This window comes from Mirounga leonina, unplaced genomic scaffold, assembly GCF_011800145.1.
Source record: "Mirounga leonina isolate KUSES-001 unplaced genomic scaffold, KU_Mleo_1.0 Mir_82, whole genome shotgun sequence".
Lineage (NCBI taxonomy): Eukaryota > Metazoa > Chordata > Mammalia > Carnivora > Phocidae > Mirounga > Mirounga leonina.
In genome coordinates, this window is record NW_023270825.1 from 2,572,039 (window position 1) to 2,592,108 (window position 20,070).

General features: G+C 57.4%; 2 protein-coding genes across 5 annotated transcripts in view; both read right to left on the reverse strand.

Moving 5' to 3' along the window:
• Positions 1–7,007, reverse strand: part of AMN (amnion associated transmembrane protein) — a 9,322-nt gene extending 2,315 nt beyond the window's left edge. Inside the window, exons 1-4 of the mRNA XM_034992746.1 lie at positions 6,965–7,007; positions 6,143–6,261; positions 5,771–5,815; positions 67–154 (exon numbers count right to left, since the gene is read on the reverse strand). Of these exons, the coding sequence (XP_034848637.1) occupies positions 67–154; positions 5,771–5,815; positions 6,143–6,261; positions 6,965–7,007 (295 nt within the window). The remainder of the gene's footprint in view (positions 1–66; positions 155–5,770; positions 5,816–6,142; positions 6,262–6,964) is intronic.
• Positions 7,008–13,588: 6,581 nt separating this feature from the next.
• Positions 13,589–20,070, reverse strand: part of TRAF3 (TNF receptor associated factor 3) — a 95,677-nt gene continuing 89,195 nt past the window's right edge. For all 4 annotated transcript variants that reach the window (XM_034993166.1, XM_034993167.1, XM_034993165.1 and 1 more), the window contains one exon: positions 13,589–19,459. In XM_034993166.1, the coding sequence (XP_034849057.1) occupies positions 18,888–19,459 (572 nt within the window). In that variant the 3' untranslated portion in view covers positions 13,589–18,887. The remainder of the gene's footprint in view (positions 19,460–20,070) is intronic.

Below are 20,070 nucleotides of genomic sequence, written 5' to 3' on the forward strand. Positions count from 1 at the left end.
CCCGCCCTTCCTCCGCGACCCGCCCCCGGACAGGCCCCGCCCCGCCCCCGCCCCCGAGCCCCTCACCTGTGCCACAGCCCGGGTCCCTGCTGGCGTCCGGGGCGCTGAAGCCGGCCCCCGAGGCCAGGACGAATTCCCCGTCCCGCGGCAGGAGCTGCAGGAAGCACGGGCGGAGGCGACGCCTCGCGGTGGTCCAAGGTGCCACAGGGTCCCTCCCCCGCCCCCGCGGGCCCGGGGACGGGAGGTCAGGGGCTGCGGGCGCCTGGCCCTGGCTGAGGGTCAGAGAAGCCGCAGGGAGCGGGACTGCAGGCCAAGGAGCCAAACCCAGCCTGAGACCTGGGGGCGTGAAGAGTTTGCGGCAGGGTGGCACTAGGGGCATTGCCCTCTCCCATCACCCCCGAGGACCTGTGCGAGACAGGAACCCAAGCCGCGGGGGAGTGTGAAGGCAGCCCTGAACTGTGCGAGGGCGAGGGGGGAGGTGGCAGGGAGCAGCACTGTGACAAGAGGCAGCCCCGCCGACAGGCCCCGGGAGTGAGCCCTGGAGACGGACGGGTGCGCCTCAGGAACGGGGGAAGGCGTCGCAGTGCGAGGCCTGAACAAGACCTCGTTTTTGGAAAAGAACCAAAGGGGGTTGAGCCACTACACTGTGCCCGAAAGTAATATAACACTGAATGTTAACTATACTGGAATTAAAATTAAAACTTAATAATAAAAAGAACCAAAGAGGGGGATATAAATTACAGAACACAGAATAATTGAAAGGAAGAGCACACTAGGCGAGATAAACATGCGGACTGGTCCAGCTGGAGAAGGTCCAGCTGGAGAAGCCCCAGCGCCTGGGGTGTCCCTGCGGAGGGACTGCAGGGCAGAGCAGGAGAAGGTGGAGCCCCCACGAGAGGAGGGAGGATTGACAGCACGGGGCCAAACTGCAGATACAAACGTGGGGGGGGGGGGATATTTGAAGAAGCAAGGAGGATGCATTTTCCAGATTTGAAGAAAGCTGAGAAACCTCTGATGGAAAGGCATCATGTGGCATGGGAAGCAAGAAAATCACACCCAGGCACGCAGCAGTGTGTTTAGGAACGTCAGTGACACAGAGAACATTCTAAAAGCTTCAGAGACAAAGAACAGATCACCCAGGAACACAAAAAAACTCAGAGGTCAGGTTTCTGAGCAACAACAATGGATGCAAAAAGACAATGTAATGATATTTTATGTATTAAAGGAAAAGAAGTTTCCATCTAGAATTTTATATCCAGCCAAAGCTCCATTCAAATGCAGGAGCATCAGGAAAAGACTTCAGACCGCAGCAGAGACCTGCCCTGAAAACATGCTTGGTTGGAGGAAGAAGGAAAGAAATGGGAAAGAAACACATCAAAAGGTCTTGTTTGTGGAAAGACACGGACACTGAAAAGCTTAAGAAAATAAAAAGGACTGCCAGACTTGAAAACCTGGGTGAGAACCTGGGTGAAATTTCTAGAAAAATCCAAAATGTCAAAATCGACACAAGAAGCAATAGAGAATTTGCATAGACCAGCAAACGTTAAAGAAATTAAAATGCCAGTCGCTTTCCAGCACCCTTATTTTTACACGTGAAGTACACTACACTCTCAAGGAACAACTGATTTCTTCTTACAGAAGTTGTTCTGCGAAACAGAAAAAAAGAGTGAAAATTCCCCGGGCCATTTCATGAGGTCTGTGTTGATCTTGATTCCAAAACCAGATGAAGAAAAATTGTAGGTTCGTTCTACTTATAAACGTAGATGCAAAAAAAAAAAAAAAAAAAAAAATCCCAAATAAAATATCAGCCAGCTAGGGGCACCTGGGTGGTGCAGTCGGTTGAGTGTCCGAATCTTGGTTTTGGCTCAGGTCATGATCTCGGGGTCGTCAGATCGAGCCCTGCACCGGGCTCCACGCTCAGTGGGGAGTCTGCTTGGGATCTCCCTCTCCCTCTGCCCCTCCCACTCATGTGCTCTCTCTAAAATAAAGAAATAAATCTTTAAAAGTATATATTAGTGACTAGATCCATTACAATATTTTAAAAATGCATGGTGATCATGGGGTTCCTGTCCCAGGACTGCTCCCATCCCCACTTCCCAGTAGTATGTATGATGGTGTCCCAGCTAATGGCAGTGAGGAGTCTTAAGCCAACAAAATCGGTGTATTAGGGCAGAGGGAAGTCAGGTGTCTTGCAGAAGGGGCATGCTCTGACCTGCATCTACAGGAAGGTGCCAGGAGGACATTAGTCTCACTATGACAGTTCAAACTCAGAAAACCTCATTAACAGGCTCAAAGGAAGGAGGGGGCAATCGTATCTCACTTGATGTAAAAAAAACAATAACAACAACAACAAAAAACACCAACAAACTTATTTATGATTTTTTAAGAAGCTGCTAGCAAGCTAGTAATAGAATTTCCACAATTCAATAAAGTTTACGTACCAAAACCCTACAGCAAACATTACACTCAATGGAGAAACGTGACATACCTTCTCTTTCACATTGGAACAAGACACGGATGCCTGCTTTTGTCACTTTTGTTTAACCTAGGGGGAGGGGTCCTGGACAATGTTATTTTTTTTTAAAGATTCATTTATTTATTTTATTGAGAGAGAGTTGGGGGGAGAGAGAATCCCAAGCAGACTCCCCACTGGGCATGGAGCCTGACACAGGGCTTGATCCCACGATCCTGAGATGACGACTTTAGCAGAAACTAAGAGACAGACGCTTAACCAACTACTCCACCCAGGCGCCCCCTGGACAATGCTATTTGGAAAGAAAAAGAAATAAAAGGAGTCAGGACTGGAAGAAAGTGGAGCAACTCTCGTCATTCATAAAAATAAACCACTAGACGTGTAATTTTTAAAAATAGAGTACCGTTCACAAGAGAAACCACATTACAAAGTGTTCATGAATGGACCGATCTATACAAGACCTCTATGGGGACCTCTAGTATCGAGTTTTATGATGGATGATACGAAACATTTGCAGAGAAATTCATGGCCTGATGATAGAAAGCGGGTGTTCATTCCCAAACAAAATTCCAGGGTTTTGTTGTGGCTGTTGTTACCCGATAAACCTACCCTCCAGTTTCTCTGCAACAATCCGATCCACAGAGACCTAGTTGGCCCTGTGGCGGAAGAGTGGCCGGGAGAGTTGCCCCAGTGGGCATTAAGCCCACCCACAGAGCCACAGCGTGAGGACTGCGCGGTGCCGGCGGGAACAGGCAAAGGGACAGGGGAGAACTCAGAGCGCCCTGCACCCAGGGCGGCTGAGGCACAGCCAAGGGGCGAGGCTGGTGGCCCGGGGGAAGAGGTCAGAAACTGGGCTTATTCTAAGGAGAAGAATAGAGCCGGCTGCCTAGCTAGTGCCCCACTCAAGCGTGGGCCCCTGATGGCGGAACTGCGACGTAATCACTTATTACACATGTGCTCGGCTATGGCTGAGACTCAGCAGCAGCAAAGAGATTCCTAAAACGCCACGAACACCCGTATAAGGCAGCCGATTTTGCAGCATAGATTAGGAGGGCAGCTGTTCGGCGAAGGGCACCACACGCAAAAAGTTCACAGTGAGAAGACACTTGCAGTCTCTCAAACCAACCATGGATCGATGGATAGAAAATATGAGATTCCATTCCAGACCAAGAAAACTGGGTGAATAGAAATGGGAGGGGAGAGGGGGTTCAGGAAGGGGAAAATCCCAGAGGGGGAAGCTCTAAACCTGAGATGTGTGAATTAAAACACAGCTGTGGTTGCACCTTTCACTAGGGCTACATCTGGGCAGCCAGATAATGCTGAGCACAGGGGCTCGTGGAGGAGGGCCCTCCGTGCAGCGAGGCTGGGAGGCGGTCTGGGGCAGCTCTGGGCCCATTCAGTCTGTTCCCGGGCCCCTGGACAGTTCCCACCTGGGTCTTCCAGCAGGGGTGGGAGATTGGGGGGAAGCCCCCCAGTGCAGGAGGAGAGGCTGGGGAGGTGAGGGGGTGCCCCACAGGCCCCCGGGAAAGGAGTTGGTACTGCCATTTGGACAGCTGGGGATAGAAAGAAGGGCCAGAGAGAGGAACCTGTCAGGCGATGAATGAATGAATGAATGTCTCTTTTAAGATCCTCAAGCTCTTCCAAAGGAGATCATGAAAATAACTAAGTCAGCAGAGAAGGGCCCCAGGCCCCAGGCCCCCACCCCGAGGGTCCCGCACCTGCTCTGGATGCCCCTCTTCCTGCTCCCGGCTGCTGCCTGCCTGGTCGCCACAGTTAGGCACGGGCAGGGGGAGTGGGCTCTGGGCCCATCTGCCCTCCCATGCCTCCCCTTGATCCTTCACCTGCTGCTGCCCCCTTCCGCACCTTAGTCTTTGGGTTGGACAGATGGAAAAGGGCATCCCGACCCCGGATCTGCCAGGACCAGGGACCACCAGTCTCTGCCCGATGCCCCCTGCCCAGGCAGGGACAGCTCTGGCTCACAGGTAGGGGTAGGGGTCCCTTGCACTGATTTGTCCTGCCCCATGAGTGGCCGGGTCCCACCGCCAATGCGGCTTTTGGAAACCATCCATTAACCAACACATCTCAGGGAGTGGAAATAAGGCCTGGGGTCCCCAGATCCTGCATCTGGGCAAGAGATTGGGTGGGGCCGGGGCTACCAGATGCCTCCCCCAACTCACCTTTCCACACAAAATCCAGTGGCCTCTAGATGACGGCCCCAGCCCTGGCACCCACACCCAGAGCACGCCCCCCACCAACTCCACCCTCACTCAGAGCCAGCAACCCTCACATCAGTCCCACCTTGCTGGCCAGTCTGCTGTTGACAGGACAATGATCAACCCAGAGGACAGCGGGGGCTGTGGAGGTGCTTAACTAGGAGGGGACCCTGAGATTCCCGGGTCCCAGGAAATGACACTTTAAATCGGGGAGCCGGGACCCTTTCTGCAAAGGGCCAGTCAGTAAATACGTTGAGCTTTGAGGGCGACACAAGACTCCCTCATGGCCACTCAACTCTGCCTTGTGGTGTGACGCGGGCCATAGATGTTAGCGACCAAATGCGCGGGGCTGTGTGCTAATAAAACTCTATTTATTGAATTCCATATTTCCCGTGCCACAAAAGTGTTCATCTTTTGGCTTTTCCCCCCCAACCATTTAAATATTTCAAAACCATTCTTAGCTCCGGCCATGCGGCTGCATTTGGCCAGTACGTAGCTTGCCAACCCTGCCCTTTAACAAACAGCGGAAGTCTTTCTCCCAGGCCACATCAGAGCCCTTAACACATCCCGAAAGCTCCAGACAAGTAGGTGGCTTCTCCCAAATTTATTGGTCATGGAACCTCTCTTTCCCTCCTAATTCCCACCATTCTCTGGAACACTAGCGTCCTGCGAAGCAGTTTGAGAGAAAGACCCCCGAGATTTCTGATGGGGGGGTTTAGGTACCAGACAGGGAAAGGCTTTGGGGAGAAGGGTGGGGGAAGGGTGTTTCCTGGAGAGAACCTTAGAGAAGACAGACTACTGCGGGCTGGAGGCCAGAAGCAGAGGGCACTGGGGACAGGAGGCGCCCTCTGAACCCCTTTCCAAGGCTGGGGCACAGCCTGAGCTGGGACCACAGGACCAGAGTCTGCCCTCCCATATGGGTCCCCCAACCTCCCAGAAGCCCCTCCAGAGGACAAAGGCCCAAGGCCTGCATGGTTTCCCATGTGGGTGGGGGCTGATCTCAAGGCAAGAAAGGTGCTTCCAGAGGACCAGGCGGGACCACCAGCCCCCCTCCATCCCCGGTCTCAGCCACAGCCCCCCTCACCATGTCCGAGATGCTGTGACCCTCTCGCACCAGGACTGACACCATCTGCAGGAAGAAGTGGTGTTGGCGAGCGGACACCCTTTGCCTCTCCCCGACCCCTGGCCACGCGAGTCCCCATCCTGAGCCCCCCCCCCCGGGGGTGGGGAGAAGGCACCTTGGGGGCGCCTGGGTGGCTCAGTTGGTTAAGCGACTGCCTTCAGCTCAGGTCATGATTCTGGAGTCCCGGGATCGAGTCCTGCATCGGACTCCCTGCTCGGCAGGGAGTCTGCTTCTCCCTCTGATCCTCCCTCTCTCATGCTCTCTGTCTCCCATTCTCTCTCTCAGATAAATAAATTTTAAAAATCTTAAAAAAAAAAAAAAAGAAGAAGGCACCTTGTTTGTGGGGAACTCCACGGCGGCGCCCGCACACGGGGTCCGGTTCTGGCTCCAGTTGGTGGCGGGTTCGAAGTCGGTGTTGGGGACCCAGAGTTTGTAGGCGGCCCGGGTCAGCGCTGGGGATGGGGATAACTGAGTGCTTCCCGCTCAGACGCCCCCACGCACAGGCGGAAGGAAGGTTGGCCGCAGATGGGGTCGCCAGGGCGGCCCAGACCCTGCGGGAGCCCGCCTCAGTGCTGACGAACTCCTACTGGATCTGCGGAGCCCGCTCCTATGTGCCCCCTCTAGGACGCCCGCCAAGATCGCCTCCTCGCCCCGCCCCGCCCCTCCCTTTGCCCGTCGCTGGAGCAGAGCGCGCGGCCGGGCAAGGACAGTGACAACCGACGGCCCGAGGTGAAGGGTAGCGGAGGCCTCTGCCAAGTAGAAGGGGCTGGGGGGCGGGCTCTGATTGGGAGTTGTGTCCTGGGGGACCGCGAGGGCCTTAAGAGAGGGGGACAGGGACGCGGGCCTGGGGGCGTACACCGAGGACACGCGCCGGCTGGGGTGCGAAGGGGGAGGGTCAGCGCGCCCTCGGGGACGGGGAAACTGAGTCAGGCTGCGGGGCCCGCACATTCCTGCGCGCAGTCGCTGCTGTGGGCAGGAACTGGGGCCGCGCGCATCGCGCACACCGACGCCCGAGGGCAGGGCCGAACCCCGGGGGGCGGGTGGACTCTGGCCGGGGGCCTCGCCTCCCCAAGGCCAGGGAGCCTCTCCAGCTGCCGCCGCCCCCCCCCCCGGGCGAGCCGAGGCCCTCGGCGGGGTGGGGGGCCCCCCGCTTACCGCACAGCTGCAGCCACAGCAGGACCCGGCCCAGAGCGCCCATCCCGCCGCGCTCCCGCGTCGCCGCCCGGAGACTTTGCCCCGCGGGGCCCTCCTGACCGGGCGGGGCGGGCCGGGGCGGTTACACATTTACCCCCGGGCCCCTCGAGGCGCCGGTCGGACTCGCTCCCTCCCCCACACTCAGCCCTCCAGGACCTGAGGACCTTGGGTGCCCGGGAGGAGGAGCTTGTCACGACACCCCTGCTCCGGGACAAGGGTGTGTTGGGGGGGTTGGTAAGCAACCTGCGGTTTCCCTGCTGTCTCTGACCCTGTGCGGCTGGCGCGGCACCTTCTCTGCCCACCTCCTGGGGCTGGGTGCCCACCCTTCCAAGCAGGGCCCTCCTGCCTCCCTGCCTGGACGCACCGTGGATGGTGGCAGATGGGTGGAGCGGGGCAAGCGCCTATGGACCCACGGGGAATGGCTGGTAGTGGGCGCCTGGTGAGTGAGTGGTGGAGGGTGCGTGCACTGGTTAGCAGTGGAGGAGGAACAGAAGTTTGGGGGATGGTGAGTGAACACATGAATGCACACGGATTGAGGGATGTGGATGGAGGATGAGTAGTGTGAGATTGGGTAGATGTTGCAAGGGTGATGGGGAGTGACGGGTGGTGGATGGAGGGATGGAGGAGAGTGAATTGTGGAAGGGGGTGCCAATGGATGGTGGGTAGTGTTCGGGTGGGGAAGAAGGATGGAAAGCATGGAGGGTAGACAAAAAATGGTGGGTGATGGGTGAGATATAAATTATAGATGTTGGATAGAGTTTGTTGCAATGAATGGTGGGTGAGAAAAGGTGGTGGATTCTGGCTGATGAATGGCTGGTGGATGGGATTGAACGGTGGATGAGTGGATGAACAAGATTTAGGTGGACTGAGGAGCAGGTTACTAGAGGGCTGGCTGATGGGTGGATGAGAGCATGGCTGGATCAATGGATGGATGGATGGACAGGTGGACCAACTGTGTAGGGGGTGTTGGAGGCATGGGGCTGGGATGGATGGTGGTGAGTGGGGGAGGATGGATTTGTGGGGGATGGGATGGTAAAGGGTAGGTGGGTGGGTGGACAGACTGGGCACAGTAAACTGGATGATGGACAGTGGGTTACAGGTGGGGCGGGTGGTGAATTGATTATCAGGGGATAGGGTGACCTGTGGATGACGGAGTCGGGCAGATGGCACCTTCTTGGTTATGGGTGATGGCAAGGGGAGGAGTGGAGGGTGGGCCACGGGGTCCAGGACGAGCTGGTGAGGGGAGAGTGACTATGGAACGGGGGATGGAGGGCAGGTGATGGACATGGGTGTGGAGGTGGAGGATTGTGGGTACTACCCGTAGGAGGGGAACGACTTAGCCTTGGGGCTCCCTGGCGCCTTCCTCCCTCCTGGCCACCCTGCCCTCTCCTCTATCCCCACCTCTCCCCTGCAGACCCCTGGGATTAGACCCTTCACTCTGACTGGTCTTTGGGTCTCCCCCACAGCCGATATTTCATCCAAGGAGGATGGGACCTGCCACTGGGAAGGGGCAGGACTTCTCTGAGTGGGAATAGGGAGGGAGCAGACCAGCTTTGCCACCCTTCGGCCCAGTGAGGTGCGGGCACCTTCTCTCAGGAGTACGGCGGAGCCAGCCCTGCCTGGGATGGGGAAGGGGTCTCCCTGGCCCTGGAGTTTGACCTTGTCTGCCTGTTGGGCTGTCAGGAAGCTCCCTCCTCTGAGGAAGCCTTGACCAGGAACAGACCGGCTATTTGGGGGTCACATCCGTTTTGCCCCTTGTCTTGCTTCTCGCTGGGAAGTAGGCAGTTCTGTGGACTGGGCCTTCTTGGGACTCCACCAGGGTGTCTGGCTCTGCTCCCCTCACCTCCTCCCACCACCCCACTTGTGGCTCTCAAGGCAGAGAGCTTGGGAGGCTCAGCGAACTTCACTCCCAGGGCTCAGAGCACCATAGCCATGCCTGAAAGCCCAGGCAGTTCTTCCCAAGGCTGGTGGCATCTTTCTCCCAACTCAGAGAGTGGATTGCACTGAGGCCGAGGCCCAAGAGAGGCTCTAGAGGATGGGATGTTGGGCCTTGGGGAAATGGAACTTTCTGACCACTCCTGCCCCACCTAGGCAGGCCATTCCCAGAGAGACTGTGCTGTCTGAACAGGGCAGCACGCCTGCCTGGGCAGTCAGAGAAGTTCTTCCTAGAAGAGGTGGCGTTAAAGCCAGGACACAGAGGAGGACATAGCTGTAGCCGCAGTGTGAAAGGTGGACTCAAGGCTGCAGAACAGGAGTTGGGGCTGGTGGGCCATGAGATATTGGCACCCATCTCCCCAGCCTGAAGGGGGCATCCTTGAGCAGCAGCTGGACAGGGGCCCAGAAGTGTCCAGCCAGCAGAGGGTGGCCCAGGCTGGAGCCCATGCTGACATGCAGCAGCCCTGGCCCAGAGCTGCCCGAGAGCGCCTGGACACCTCAGGAGCAAAGACATGATGCAGGGCATGGCTGGACCATGTTGCAGGTGCCTTGTGTTCACAGAAGTCCCCAAACTGCACGCACAGGTGCCCTGGGTACCCGGGTACGCATGTGAGCACACACTTTGGAATTGGTCGGGACCACAATTGGAAGTAGGAGAAATGCAAAGTCCCAAGGTGAGTTTGTTCCAGTAATCAGGAAATGCCATGAAGCACCTGCTTCAGGCAAGGTTGGATCCAGCGACCAGCCAAACTCTTGGTCTCTGTCTGCCTGTGTGTCTCAGTCTCACTCTATCCTGGCTCGACTGCCCTCGCTGGGTTGGTTTCCTTCTGTGCACAACCTCCTCCACATAGCAGGGAAGACTGGACCCCACACCTCCCTGACTAGGCCACTGTGCATGGTCTCAGCGAGGCCTCTGATTCCTGTTTCCAACGCTGCACCAGTCCCATGGCGCAGGGTTACTGTGCCCTGATGGGCCACCTCAGCCCTCCCCTGGTGTGAGGGCACGTGAGTGACAGCCCTGCCGCCCTGAGAGTCCCCCCAAGACTTGCAGAGCCATGGGAAGCACCCCCTTCCCATTCTCCCTCTCCCTCTCCTTTCTCTACAGCTCTGTGGAAATGGATTCAGTCCCAAGAACAGTTCCCCAGCTCCTTCACCCCCACCTCTGTCCCTGATTTGCTGTGTGACTTTGGGTAGTCTCCTGCACATCTCTGGGCCTTCATGTCCCTCTGCAACATGAATGATTCTCTTCCCGCACAGGGAAAGGAGGATGAGGTGGGACGACGGGGGTGCAGCCCCTCTTGGCAGGGTTTCCCCTTTAAGACTCTGGTCTCTGCATGAAGTCACCTCTCCAGAGGGGCCACTGTGGGCCTCCCCACTGTCAGCATCCTCCGCCATGTGCCCTGGGGCCTGGAGCACAGGGGCCACCCCCAAAATATGTGTGGGAGGAAGGGATGGCTGACACTCCCCACAGGCGGCCGGGTCACCAGCAGGGCCTGGGGGTCCTGGGATAGGCCCCGGCCCCGACCTGTGACTTCCCTGTCCATGTCCAGATGGCTCCCGGCCTTCCGTTGGTGCGCACTCTTGGGGCCAGGCATGTAGCGGGGGCCGGGCGCACGGCCCTCCTGGACCTGCTGTTGGCTGGGGAGGTGGAGGAGGGACCCACCACACGGTTCTGAGCGGGCTCGGAAGGAGCAGGGATGGGGGAGGGGGGCAGAGCTTGCGGTGACCACGAGGGGCCACTCGGGAAGGCGGCCAGGGCAGGCCTCTGGGAGGAGGCACCACCGCACACAGCGTGTGACCCCTGGGGGCGCCCAGCGGGCCAAGGTCAGCACAGAGTGTCTCCTGCAGGCCGGTGGCCACAGCGGCTGAGAGGACGTCCTCCCGGCCCCAAGAGCGCTTTTCATGGGGGCCTCCTGCCACCCCAGACGCCCTAACACGCTTTCCCCTCCGGGGCGCGGGCCTACCCCCACCGCCAGCTCGCGGCCCGGGGCCCGGGGGAGGGGGTAGCTGCGGGGGCCTCCGAGTTCTGCCTGAGGGTCAAGGCGCAGACCTCCGCGGGCCTTCCGTCCTCCTCGCGGCCGTGGTGCTTCTCACAGATCCTCCTGGATTCAGGATTTGGATTATACCGCTGTCCGCTTTCAGGAAACCCGCGCTTTACACCGAGCCACCCCAGCTCTAGGTCTTCACCCATTTGGGGTGCCAGGAGCATCCTGCAGGGTGAGCCACAGTCACGGAAGACCAGCAGAGCGCAGGCAGGGCTCCAGGGCATGCGCCCCCCTCGCCAGACCTCCACGTTCTTGCTTGAGAGGGACCCTCAGAGACCGGGCATCTCTGACCAAGTGCGCTGGTCGGTGGCCTCAGACATTGTTCTGGGTTTGGTCCTCGGCCCGTGCGCAGAGCAGGAGCACCGGGGGCGGGGAGCCCGCCGCACGGGAGGCCTTTCACGGTCCTGCACCCTTGCTCTGGGCATGTTCTAGTCTGTCCTCAGAAGTCCTGGCTGAAAGGGTTTGGGACAGAGTAGCCCCACCCCGTCCCCCGGAGCCGTGGGTGGCGAGGGTCCCAGCGCACCACCTGGCCGTCTCCCTGGTCCCAGCTCGCCGGGAGAGCCGGGCTGTCCCCAGGGCTGACTCCAGGGACCAAGGCCAAGGCCGTGGCTGGTCTGATTGCCGTGCTGCTACACTCAGTCCTGGGAGCGGTCTGGGCTCAGGGGGAGGAGCTGCTCAGAGCACCCCATTTCTCATCGCACACGCTCTCTGCTGCTGGACGGCAGCCCGGATCTGCAGCCGCCTCTGCCGGGGGTCTCCCGGGGCGCCTCTGGCCCACGTGCAACCAGCAGGGTGCACTCTTCTCCTGGGCTTTACGGCTCACTTCCCTTCCTGTACAACTCAGAAAAAAAACTCCAAAAGGCTGAAAGAAAAGCATCCAGTTTCTGAAATTCCGGCTGAGTGCATCCCCTCCGAAGGAGCTGGAAAACCCCAAGTCCACGTGGCTCCGTGGCTGCCCAGCCCACAGGGCTGTCCACGCTGTCAGTCCGGGCTGTCCTCAGGCTCTGGCTTCCATGGCTGTGGGCCACCTGCAGTCGCTCCGTGGCCCTGGTGTGGCTGAGGCCACGGTGGGAGCCCAGGCCTGAGTGCCAGAGAGACAATGGAGCGCAAGCCCCTCACCACAGGGGTGGGTGGACTTGGGAGCCTCTACGCAGAGGGACACGGTGCCCTTCTCTGGGTCCTGGGTGTGGGAGCCTGCATTAGGAAGAGCTGGGGGGCCCTGGGCTCCCCACTGTGTGCTTCACTGCAGGGCTGAGGGCATGGGCTGGCGGGCCCTCCACCATCGGACAGCAGGAACAGCGTGGCCTGAGACCCTGGACGGGTCCGGCCCTTCCTGCTGCAGTGGAGCCGCAGAGCAGACCCCTGGAGGGGCAGGACGGTGGGGGAGGGGCTGGGCACCAGTGCTGGAAAGCAGGCTCCACAATGGGTAATTTGGGGGGTCCTCAAGGGCTTCCTGCCCCTGGACCATAGAACCACCCAGAGAAATGCTGAGCTGGGAGGGGTCATGCTGGCCCTCTACCCCCCCACACACACTCCTATGAGCAGCTGTTTAGAACTGGTTGCCTGGGGGGGCGCCCGGCTGGCTGGCTCAGTCGGAACAGCATGCAACTCTTGATCTCAGGGTCGTGAGTTAGAGCCCCATGCTGGGTGTAGAGATTACTGAAATGAATAAAAATTAAAAAAAAAAAACACCCAAGACCTGGTTGCCTTGGAGTCCTCACAAGCACCTGCATGGTCAGCACTGGTGCTTTTTTTTTTTTTTTTTTTTTAAGATTTATTTATTTAGGGGCGCCTGGTGGCTCAGTCAGTTAAGGGTCTGACTCTTGGTTTCGGTTCAGGTCGTGATCTCAGGGTCGTGACATCGAGCGCCGCATTGGGCTCCGCGCTGAGCATGGAGCCTGCTTGAGATTCTGTGGGAGGAGGGGGCAAAGGGAGAAGGAGAGAGAGAATCTCAAGCAGACTCCCCACTGATCCCAGGACCCCAGGATCACGACAAGCCAAAATCAAGAGTCGGCCATGCCACCGACTGAGCCACCCAGGCAGCCTGGTACAGCTTTTTAATCACCACCTTTCAGAACGGAGACAGATGCTGTTCTTCCATTCGACAGATGAGGAACTGAGGCTCAAAGAACCCAAAGGCCCCACGGCGGGTGAAAGCGGGGAGCTGGGCAGGTCCCGGGTCCGGGGCCCATCCACAGATGCCCGTGCACGGACCTGGAGGGAGGGCGAGGGCCACGGCGCCTGCTCTGGACCAAGCCGCAGACTTGAGAGCATGGCTGTGGGGCACACCAGCCTCCGGGACGCGTGGAGGTCACTGCTCCACCTGCAGGGGAGGCCGGGAGGCCGCGGGCAGGGACAGCTGCATCGTCTGCAGGGTCTCGTGCAAACCGAGCACGTGGGACCCCCTTTTCAAACCTCGAGAGTTCTAAGACGGTGACAGCAGAGCCTGAAGCCAAGCGTGGGTCCTTTTGAGTGTGGGGCTGTGTGGCCACACAGGCCACTGGGAAGGCCACTTCTGCGAGGAGAGGCGGGGAGGACCCTGGGGAGGGAAAGGCCAGGGCATTGCCGGGTGCCTAGGAGAGACGGCGGAAAAAGAAACCCAGACTCCTTAGTCAGATTTATTTTCCTCTAATCAGACAGTTTAGCATTTCAAAGTTTTGCATTCTACACTCTTACAAACTTTGTTAGCATCAGAAACACAAAAACATCGCAAGACCTCAAAACACAAATAAATACCAAATAAAACCACACACGATATACAGTAAACAAAAATATAAAACATAATAATGCTATCAGAAAATCAGACATGTTGTTAACTCACATTAACAACATGATTATTGCTGAGCAATAACATACTGTCTTTTTGTTGTTTTTTCTTAGAAGAGCAGAAACACACAGGACGTGAATCACTGGTCACAATCACTTGGAGTGTCAAGATGGGTCCTCACAGCGAGCGGTTACTACAGACGGCAATTTTTAAAACAGGCAGATTAAAAATACAGAGTCAAATGGGAGATTGGCCTTCTTTGGTCTTTGTTTTTGGGTAATAGAACTGAACGAAGAGGTGTGCCATCAGAGAAAGAATGCAATTCTAAAAACCTGACACAATTGTCTACATGGATTCACACACTTCCTTGATCACAGATGTTATTTTATAGGTAATTCTTGTAGAAATCCTTGGAAAGAATGCCGGCTTTTGTGTTTACCAATTAACTCGTTTAGTTTGCTGTTGAAGGTTATCTGACTTGTCTACTAGGGGACTGAGTTATAAAAACCAATCACCACTAACGGCAGAGGAGTGGTACAGCCTTCCTGGACTTGAACCTCTTTTTCAATGTGAGAGTTCACAAGAGACTCCAGATACAGCAGCAGCAGGAGAAACGAAAGGCAAGCATTGCTAGGTGCCACTGGGCCTCCTCAGACCGGACGAACCACCTGCGCCCGGGACGCACGGCTGGGACGCTCCCTTCCCCCGCGGGCCCCAGTTCCCTGGTGACAGCCTGCCCCGCCCCGGGGCAGACAGTGATGACGAGACGGTAGCCACACACGGACCTCATCTGACTTAGACCCCAGTGGACATATTCTACTTTGGAGAAAATAAAACTGCCGAGATTTGCAAACTGAAGACAGAACCATGGTCTTGGGCTGGGAAGCTGATTGGGTGACAGACCCCTTGTTCGCCTCTCAGACGCTCACAAGTGCAGACGAGCGCCTGGAGCTCTCCCCAGCTCTCCTCCGCAGTCTGAGAAAGATCCGGACCAGAAGTAAGAAAACGGTATCTTACAGCTCTGCTGACGACCCAGAGCAGAGGGATGCGCTTCGGAGGCCTGCGGTTGGGGCAAGAGGTACCGGGAGGAGTGTGACCTCCCGCCCGCCCCGCGCAGACGTTGGTGCTGGCGGGCCTCCGTCGTGCAGAGGAAGGAGGAGGTGTGCACCCCCCAGGGTGTGAGCTGCAGAGGGGTCCTGCCACTGCCCGCCTCCCTTGGGCTGACAGGGAAAGGGCCCACCGCGGGCCCCTGCCGTGTGGAAGGGTCTGTCCAGACACCCCTTCCTCTACCGGCTGTGGCCCTCCAGCCACAGGACGCCAGGCCTGCCATGGGTGACCACGACACTGCCCGCTGATGACGGCTGCAGGCCTCACCTGGGACATGTGGTGAGGGACACGAGGACCCTGACTCACCAAGGTGGGCCCCAGTGGTCGAGGGGAAGCCGCGGGGGCATCTGCGGTGCCAGAGGGCCCCCCGGAACCTGGCTGGCACGCAAAGGGCCCGGTGGCGGCCGCCGCCGCGGAGGACGGGCTGTCCCGCGCTCCACAGCCCCGTGGGGTCACAAGGCAAGGAAAAACTGCATCGCGGCGGGAAAGGCAAGGCGCATCTTGGCCCAGAGCTCCCTCGCCCCCCCTGCGGCCTCGCAGACGCTGCTCTGGGAACAGGCTGTGCCCTGGGGCTGGGGCAGCGGCCCCCACGGTGCCTCCTCCGTCCACCCGCACAGCCAATCACTCCCAGAGCGGCAGCAGGTCTCAGAACAACTCACAGGAATGCCTACGGTCTCCTCCGTGTTACCCACGGACCCCGGAAACTGGAAAACCCAACTTCTAGAAGAGGCCCAGTGGAGTGGATTCCAGCTGCCAGGTGCCCCTGGGCCACGCAAAGCCTCCCAGCATCTCGGGCAAAGGCCCTCCCTCCCGCCGACCCCGCCGTGTACCCCCAAGCGGGCGCCCATCCTCACAGTCAAGCCCGGCCCGGGCGCCCCCCACCCCGGCGGCCTCTGTGGTCGGCGCAGAGTGGACCGGAGCGCGTGTCCGGAGAACCCCACGAGGCAAGCAGAGGCGGGGAGCGGTCTTTGCGTCCAGTACGCAGCTGACCGGCAAGCCGACTGGCTCAATTCGCGCACAAGGCTCGGTGTTGGTTTCTCTAAAGCAGAACAGTTCCGTCCCATGGGGATTTTGTCACTTTCAGGAAATAGGAAAGTGCAGCCAATACACACTGCGTGGGACATGTTTTGTTTGTGGCTGGGACCCTGTGAAGCCAGGAGGGCTGGCCGCCCCGGGGCCACAGCCGAGGCCGGCCCCGGGCGGCAAGCACCAGACCAGGGCACCGAGCAGTCAGGAGGGAAGCCACGCCAGGGGCGTCCATCAGGGCAGCACCCCCTGCTCAGGTCCTTCAGGATGCTGCAGTCCAGACAGTCCCAAGTGCACAAGAGGGAAGAGGTGCACGGCGGCCAAAAGGCGTACAACCCCGTTAACAGAACTGTTTTTAAGCCACAGGATGAAGCTTCCGCTGTGGCCCATCCTCATCCCAGGGGACGGTGCCAGCCGGTGATGCCATGTCCTATGGGCTCCCTGGGAGGAGGCCAAAAGGGCCCGTCATCTCCCACCAGGAGCGTGTCTGGGAGGGGCTGCTGGGAAAGTCCCCCCACCAAGGGACAGAGGCTTCCAGAAGTGCTCCCAGGTGGCCCACCCCCAGAAGAATTCCAACCAGGAGAGGCAAAGTATTGGTTTTTTTTGTTTGTTTTTTTGGTTTTTTTTACCAGGCTGAGATGTTGCTTATCTCAAATTTGTTAATATTGTCCATACTTTTAGTGAAGGGGGAGGAAGTTGCAGGAAAGCCACTCGAGGCCGGGCAGGGACCACCTGGCGTCCTCTCCCCACTGGGTGTCCAGGGTAGAACCAGGGCAGGGTTTGGAGGATGTCGGGGACACCTTCAGGGTAACAGGGGTCCCGCAGCACCTGCAGGACGTCCTTCCTCTATGAAGAGGGACACACGACTCCTCATGGACGGGACCGAAGACACAGACTCGCCCTCAAAGCAATGGTGGGGGGGGGGGGCAGGTGGAGAAAATAAAAAAGATGAATACAGCGAGCACTGAACTGCGAAAGGGCGTGGCAGGTGCTGGGAACTAAGGAGGTCACTTATGGAAGGGGACGTGTGCGCCAGGAGGGCACTTCCAGCAGGCACTGGGGCGGAGGCACGCCCAGGGCAGATGGCAGCACCAGAGACACGGCGGGCCACCGGGCACCAGCCCAACCGTCCCCGCGCGACCACGGGGGAGCCCAGAGGCAGGCAGTCTGAGTGCGCGGCCCAGCTGGCCAACCACGGGCGCGTCTTTTGGCTGAGCGGCACAGATGCGGTGGTTCACACACACTGGTTTTGCCCAAGAAGCACCTGTCACGTGTAGCACCCATCAGTGGTAAGAGCACCCATGGAGCACGGTGCATAGCAGAGGGGCACAGGGAGGCAGGGCTCTGGCTTCTAATCACAGTTGGACCATTGAGAGAAGGTAAACGGTGAGCTGAGGAAATGCCGTCTGGGCAGGCGCAGACCGGGACGGTCCCGAGACCACCCTTCCCGAGAGAACAGTGGTTCCGGGATCCTGTCAGTGAGCCTGGGCGGGCCCCCCAAGAGCGGCGGTCTCTGGAATGCTCAGAGGGTTCTGCTCCGTGGGGGGTGGACTCCCACGACCCGGGGGGGGGGACCCGGAGAGGTGCTGTGGCTACCCTCCTCCTGCCCCGGGGGTGGGAGCACGTCCGCGCTGGGGCCGGGTGGCTCAGTTTGGGGGCCCAGAGATTCAGAATCTGTGATAATTGAGCAGTGGAGGCTCCAGAAGCTGAAGATGAGCCTGGCTTCCTCAGCAGGAACCGGGCTGTCTGAGGGCCCTTGAAGAGGCAGAGATCTAGTGGTCGAGAGAAAAGTCAGGTTAAGCGATCACCTTCTAGAGTTACAGTGAACACAAAGCCAGGGTCGAGAAGCAGCAGGTCACGTCTAAGGCACATGTACAGTATGCCCCACCTCTACGCAATGTTGCCTTTGGAGATCGTTAACAAAACGCAGCAATGTGACAAGATGAAGAAACACACCTGCTGTGGCCTCCTCCAGCACGAGCCACCTGCCCACCCCCGGGCACTGGACACTGAAGGTCAGAGTTGTCAGCAATAGAGAGCGTGTCTGAACACAGGGGGCAGAATTTTAAAAGCCTACAGGATTTTGTTTAGAACTCCAAAGTTCAACAAATGCCCTATTTTAGGGTGAAAACAATTATAAATCTGAAAATGATGCACAGCATCCATGAGCAGTTTCCCTTTCATAGTAATTTTGAAGTAGTGTCATTAACTACGACAGATATTGAAGGTTTACATTTCTAACGAGAAATAACAGCAGATTGAATAGTTTCTTTCCTATCACAAGTGATAACCAGTGTTTGATATTTTACATTTTCTTCCAAGAAATATCAGTCTATCAACGTTTTAAAATAAAATGTTTGCAATAACAATTATCTTAGAACTTTAAATTAAAAAATGATTCTGAATTTAGACTTTCAAAAAAGACCTAGTGGTACTTCAGGGTCTTCTGACAAACAAATTATTAAAACAGAGACCAGATGAGGCCTTAAAAATAGACAATATACTATATTTGAAACAAGATTGCACTCTTGAATTTTAGAATATATCAGAATCGCATTATTATTTCATAAATTCTTCTTTTACTTAACATGCTGACATGTCCAGCTATTCCCAGGTGTGTGTGTGTGCGTGTGCGTGTGTGTGCATGTGGGTTTTTTTGGGTGTTCAAGTTTAAGGAAGAAAAATCATGGTTCTTTTGTTTAGCATATATGTTTTCCACCTTAATTAACTAGATCTTTAAAAATGAAAATGAAAACCTTCTCTGACAGCAGTATTTATCACGTCGAAGGATAAATAATTCTTCAGAGCGGAGTGTTGCTAGTCTATTAGAAAACATGTCCGGTGTGTCCTCACGCGCGGCTCCTCCCGCCGGCCCGCGGCCACCTTCTGCTGCTTCCTCCTTTCCACAAGGTCCTTTTCTGAGCACGAGGACCTCGATGGAGACAGCCGGTTCAAACCCCCCAGAGGAGTTGCCTTCTGCTCAATCCACTTCCCCAGTGACTTGTCAGGGGTCCGGCAGATCCGAAGTATCCACTATGACTTTAATAAAAATGGTATCATCTTTAATATATGTCCCGTTTTCTAGCACAGTTTGGGCCACAAACACTGGGCAGCCAGAGGCAATATTCATCTCCCCGGTGGGCTTCTTGAAGCTGCTGCTGTTGGGGTCCGGCTTGAACGCATCTCCCAGGTGGCGCCGAGACGACCCCTGATCCATCAGCATGAGCGTCACTTTTTGCTTGAACGGCCAAGGAAGCAGAGCATCGTACTCTCCACGCATGATGACAAAAAACAGCGACAAATGCGTCCCCTTTCCCATGCCATCCCCGTTCAGGTAGACCCTGGCACACATCTTATAGCCAAAATAGCCCGTGTAGAAAGGCTGGCTGTAAAGAGACAGGGTCTTCCCCATGACAGCTTCCTGCTTCCGCCGCTTATAATCTCGGATCTTCCAAATCAGCACGCCATTGTAGCTGGCCGTCTCCAGGACCTGGAAGCGCAGGTCCATGTCGGCCAGGCGGATGTCGTGGACACTCAGCATCTGGTCGTGCCGGCTCAGCTGGGACTCCAGCAAGCCTGCCGTGGGTGAGGAGAGACGGGGTGAAGGAGGCCAGTGAGTGTCAGGAAGGCGGGAGGAGCCCATTCCTAGCACCGGCACTATCGAAATGGGCTTCTGGGTAGAAGACAAGCACCTGTACGTGTCCCGAAAAACGGGCCTCAGATCCCTGCCTCGTTGGCTCCCCACACCCACGGCCACAGCCTGCCGGGAGGCAACACCTGGGGGACCCAGGGCACATCACCGCAGGGCCCTCTCTCCCACAGGGCGCCCTCAGAGCCCCACTGGGGGCAGGGGAAGGCCAGCTTCCTGCTCACACGCCCCTGTCTTCCAGCCTGATGCTCAGTCACCTGTGTCCCGCACAGCCTCGCACCATTCCCGTCCTTGGCCTAACCCAATGGGGGGTGCGGGCGGTGGGTGTTGCCATAACCTCAGTTCTTCTGCACCATTAATCCTTGTCATGCAAACATTCAGAATATTCACTCAGTCCCCAAAGCAGCTTCTAGATATCAGAAACACATAGGCTGAGCACACTGCAGGGTCTTGTGCTCACCTGCTTGTCACTTCTGTCCTTTGGGCCTCTCCCTCACCTCCCCCCACCCTCCCAGAAGCCCTGCCCTCTGCCTGGTGT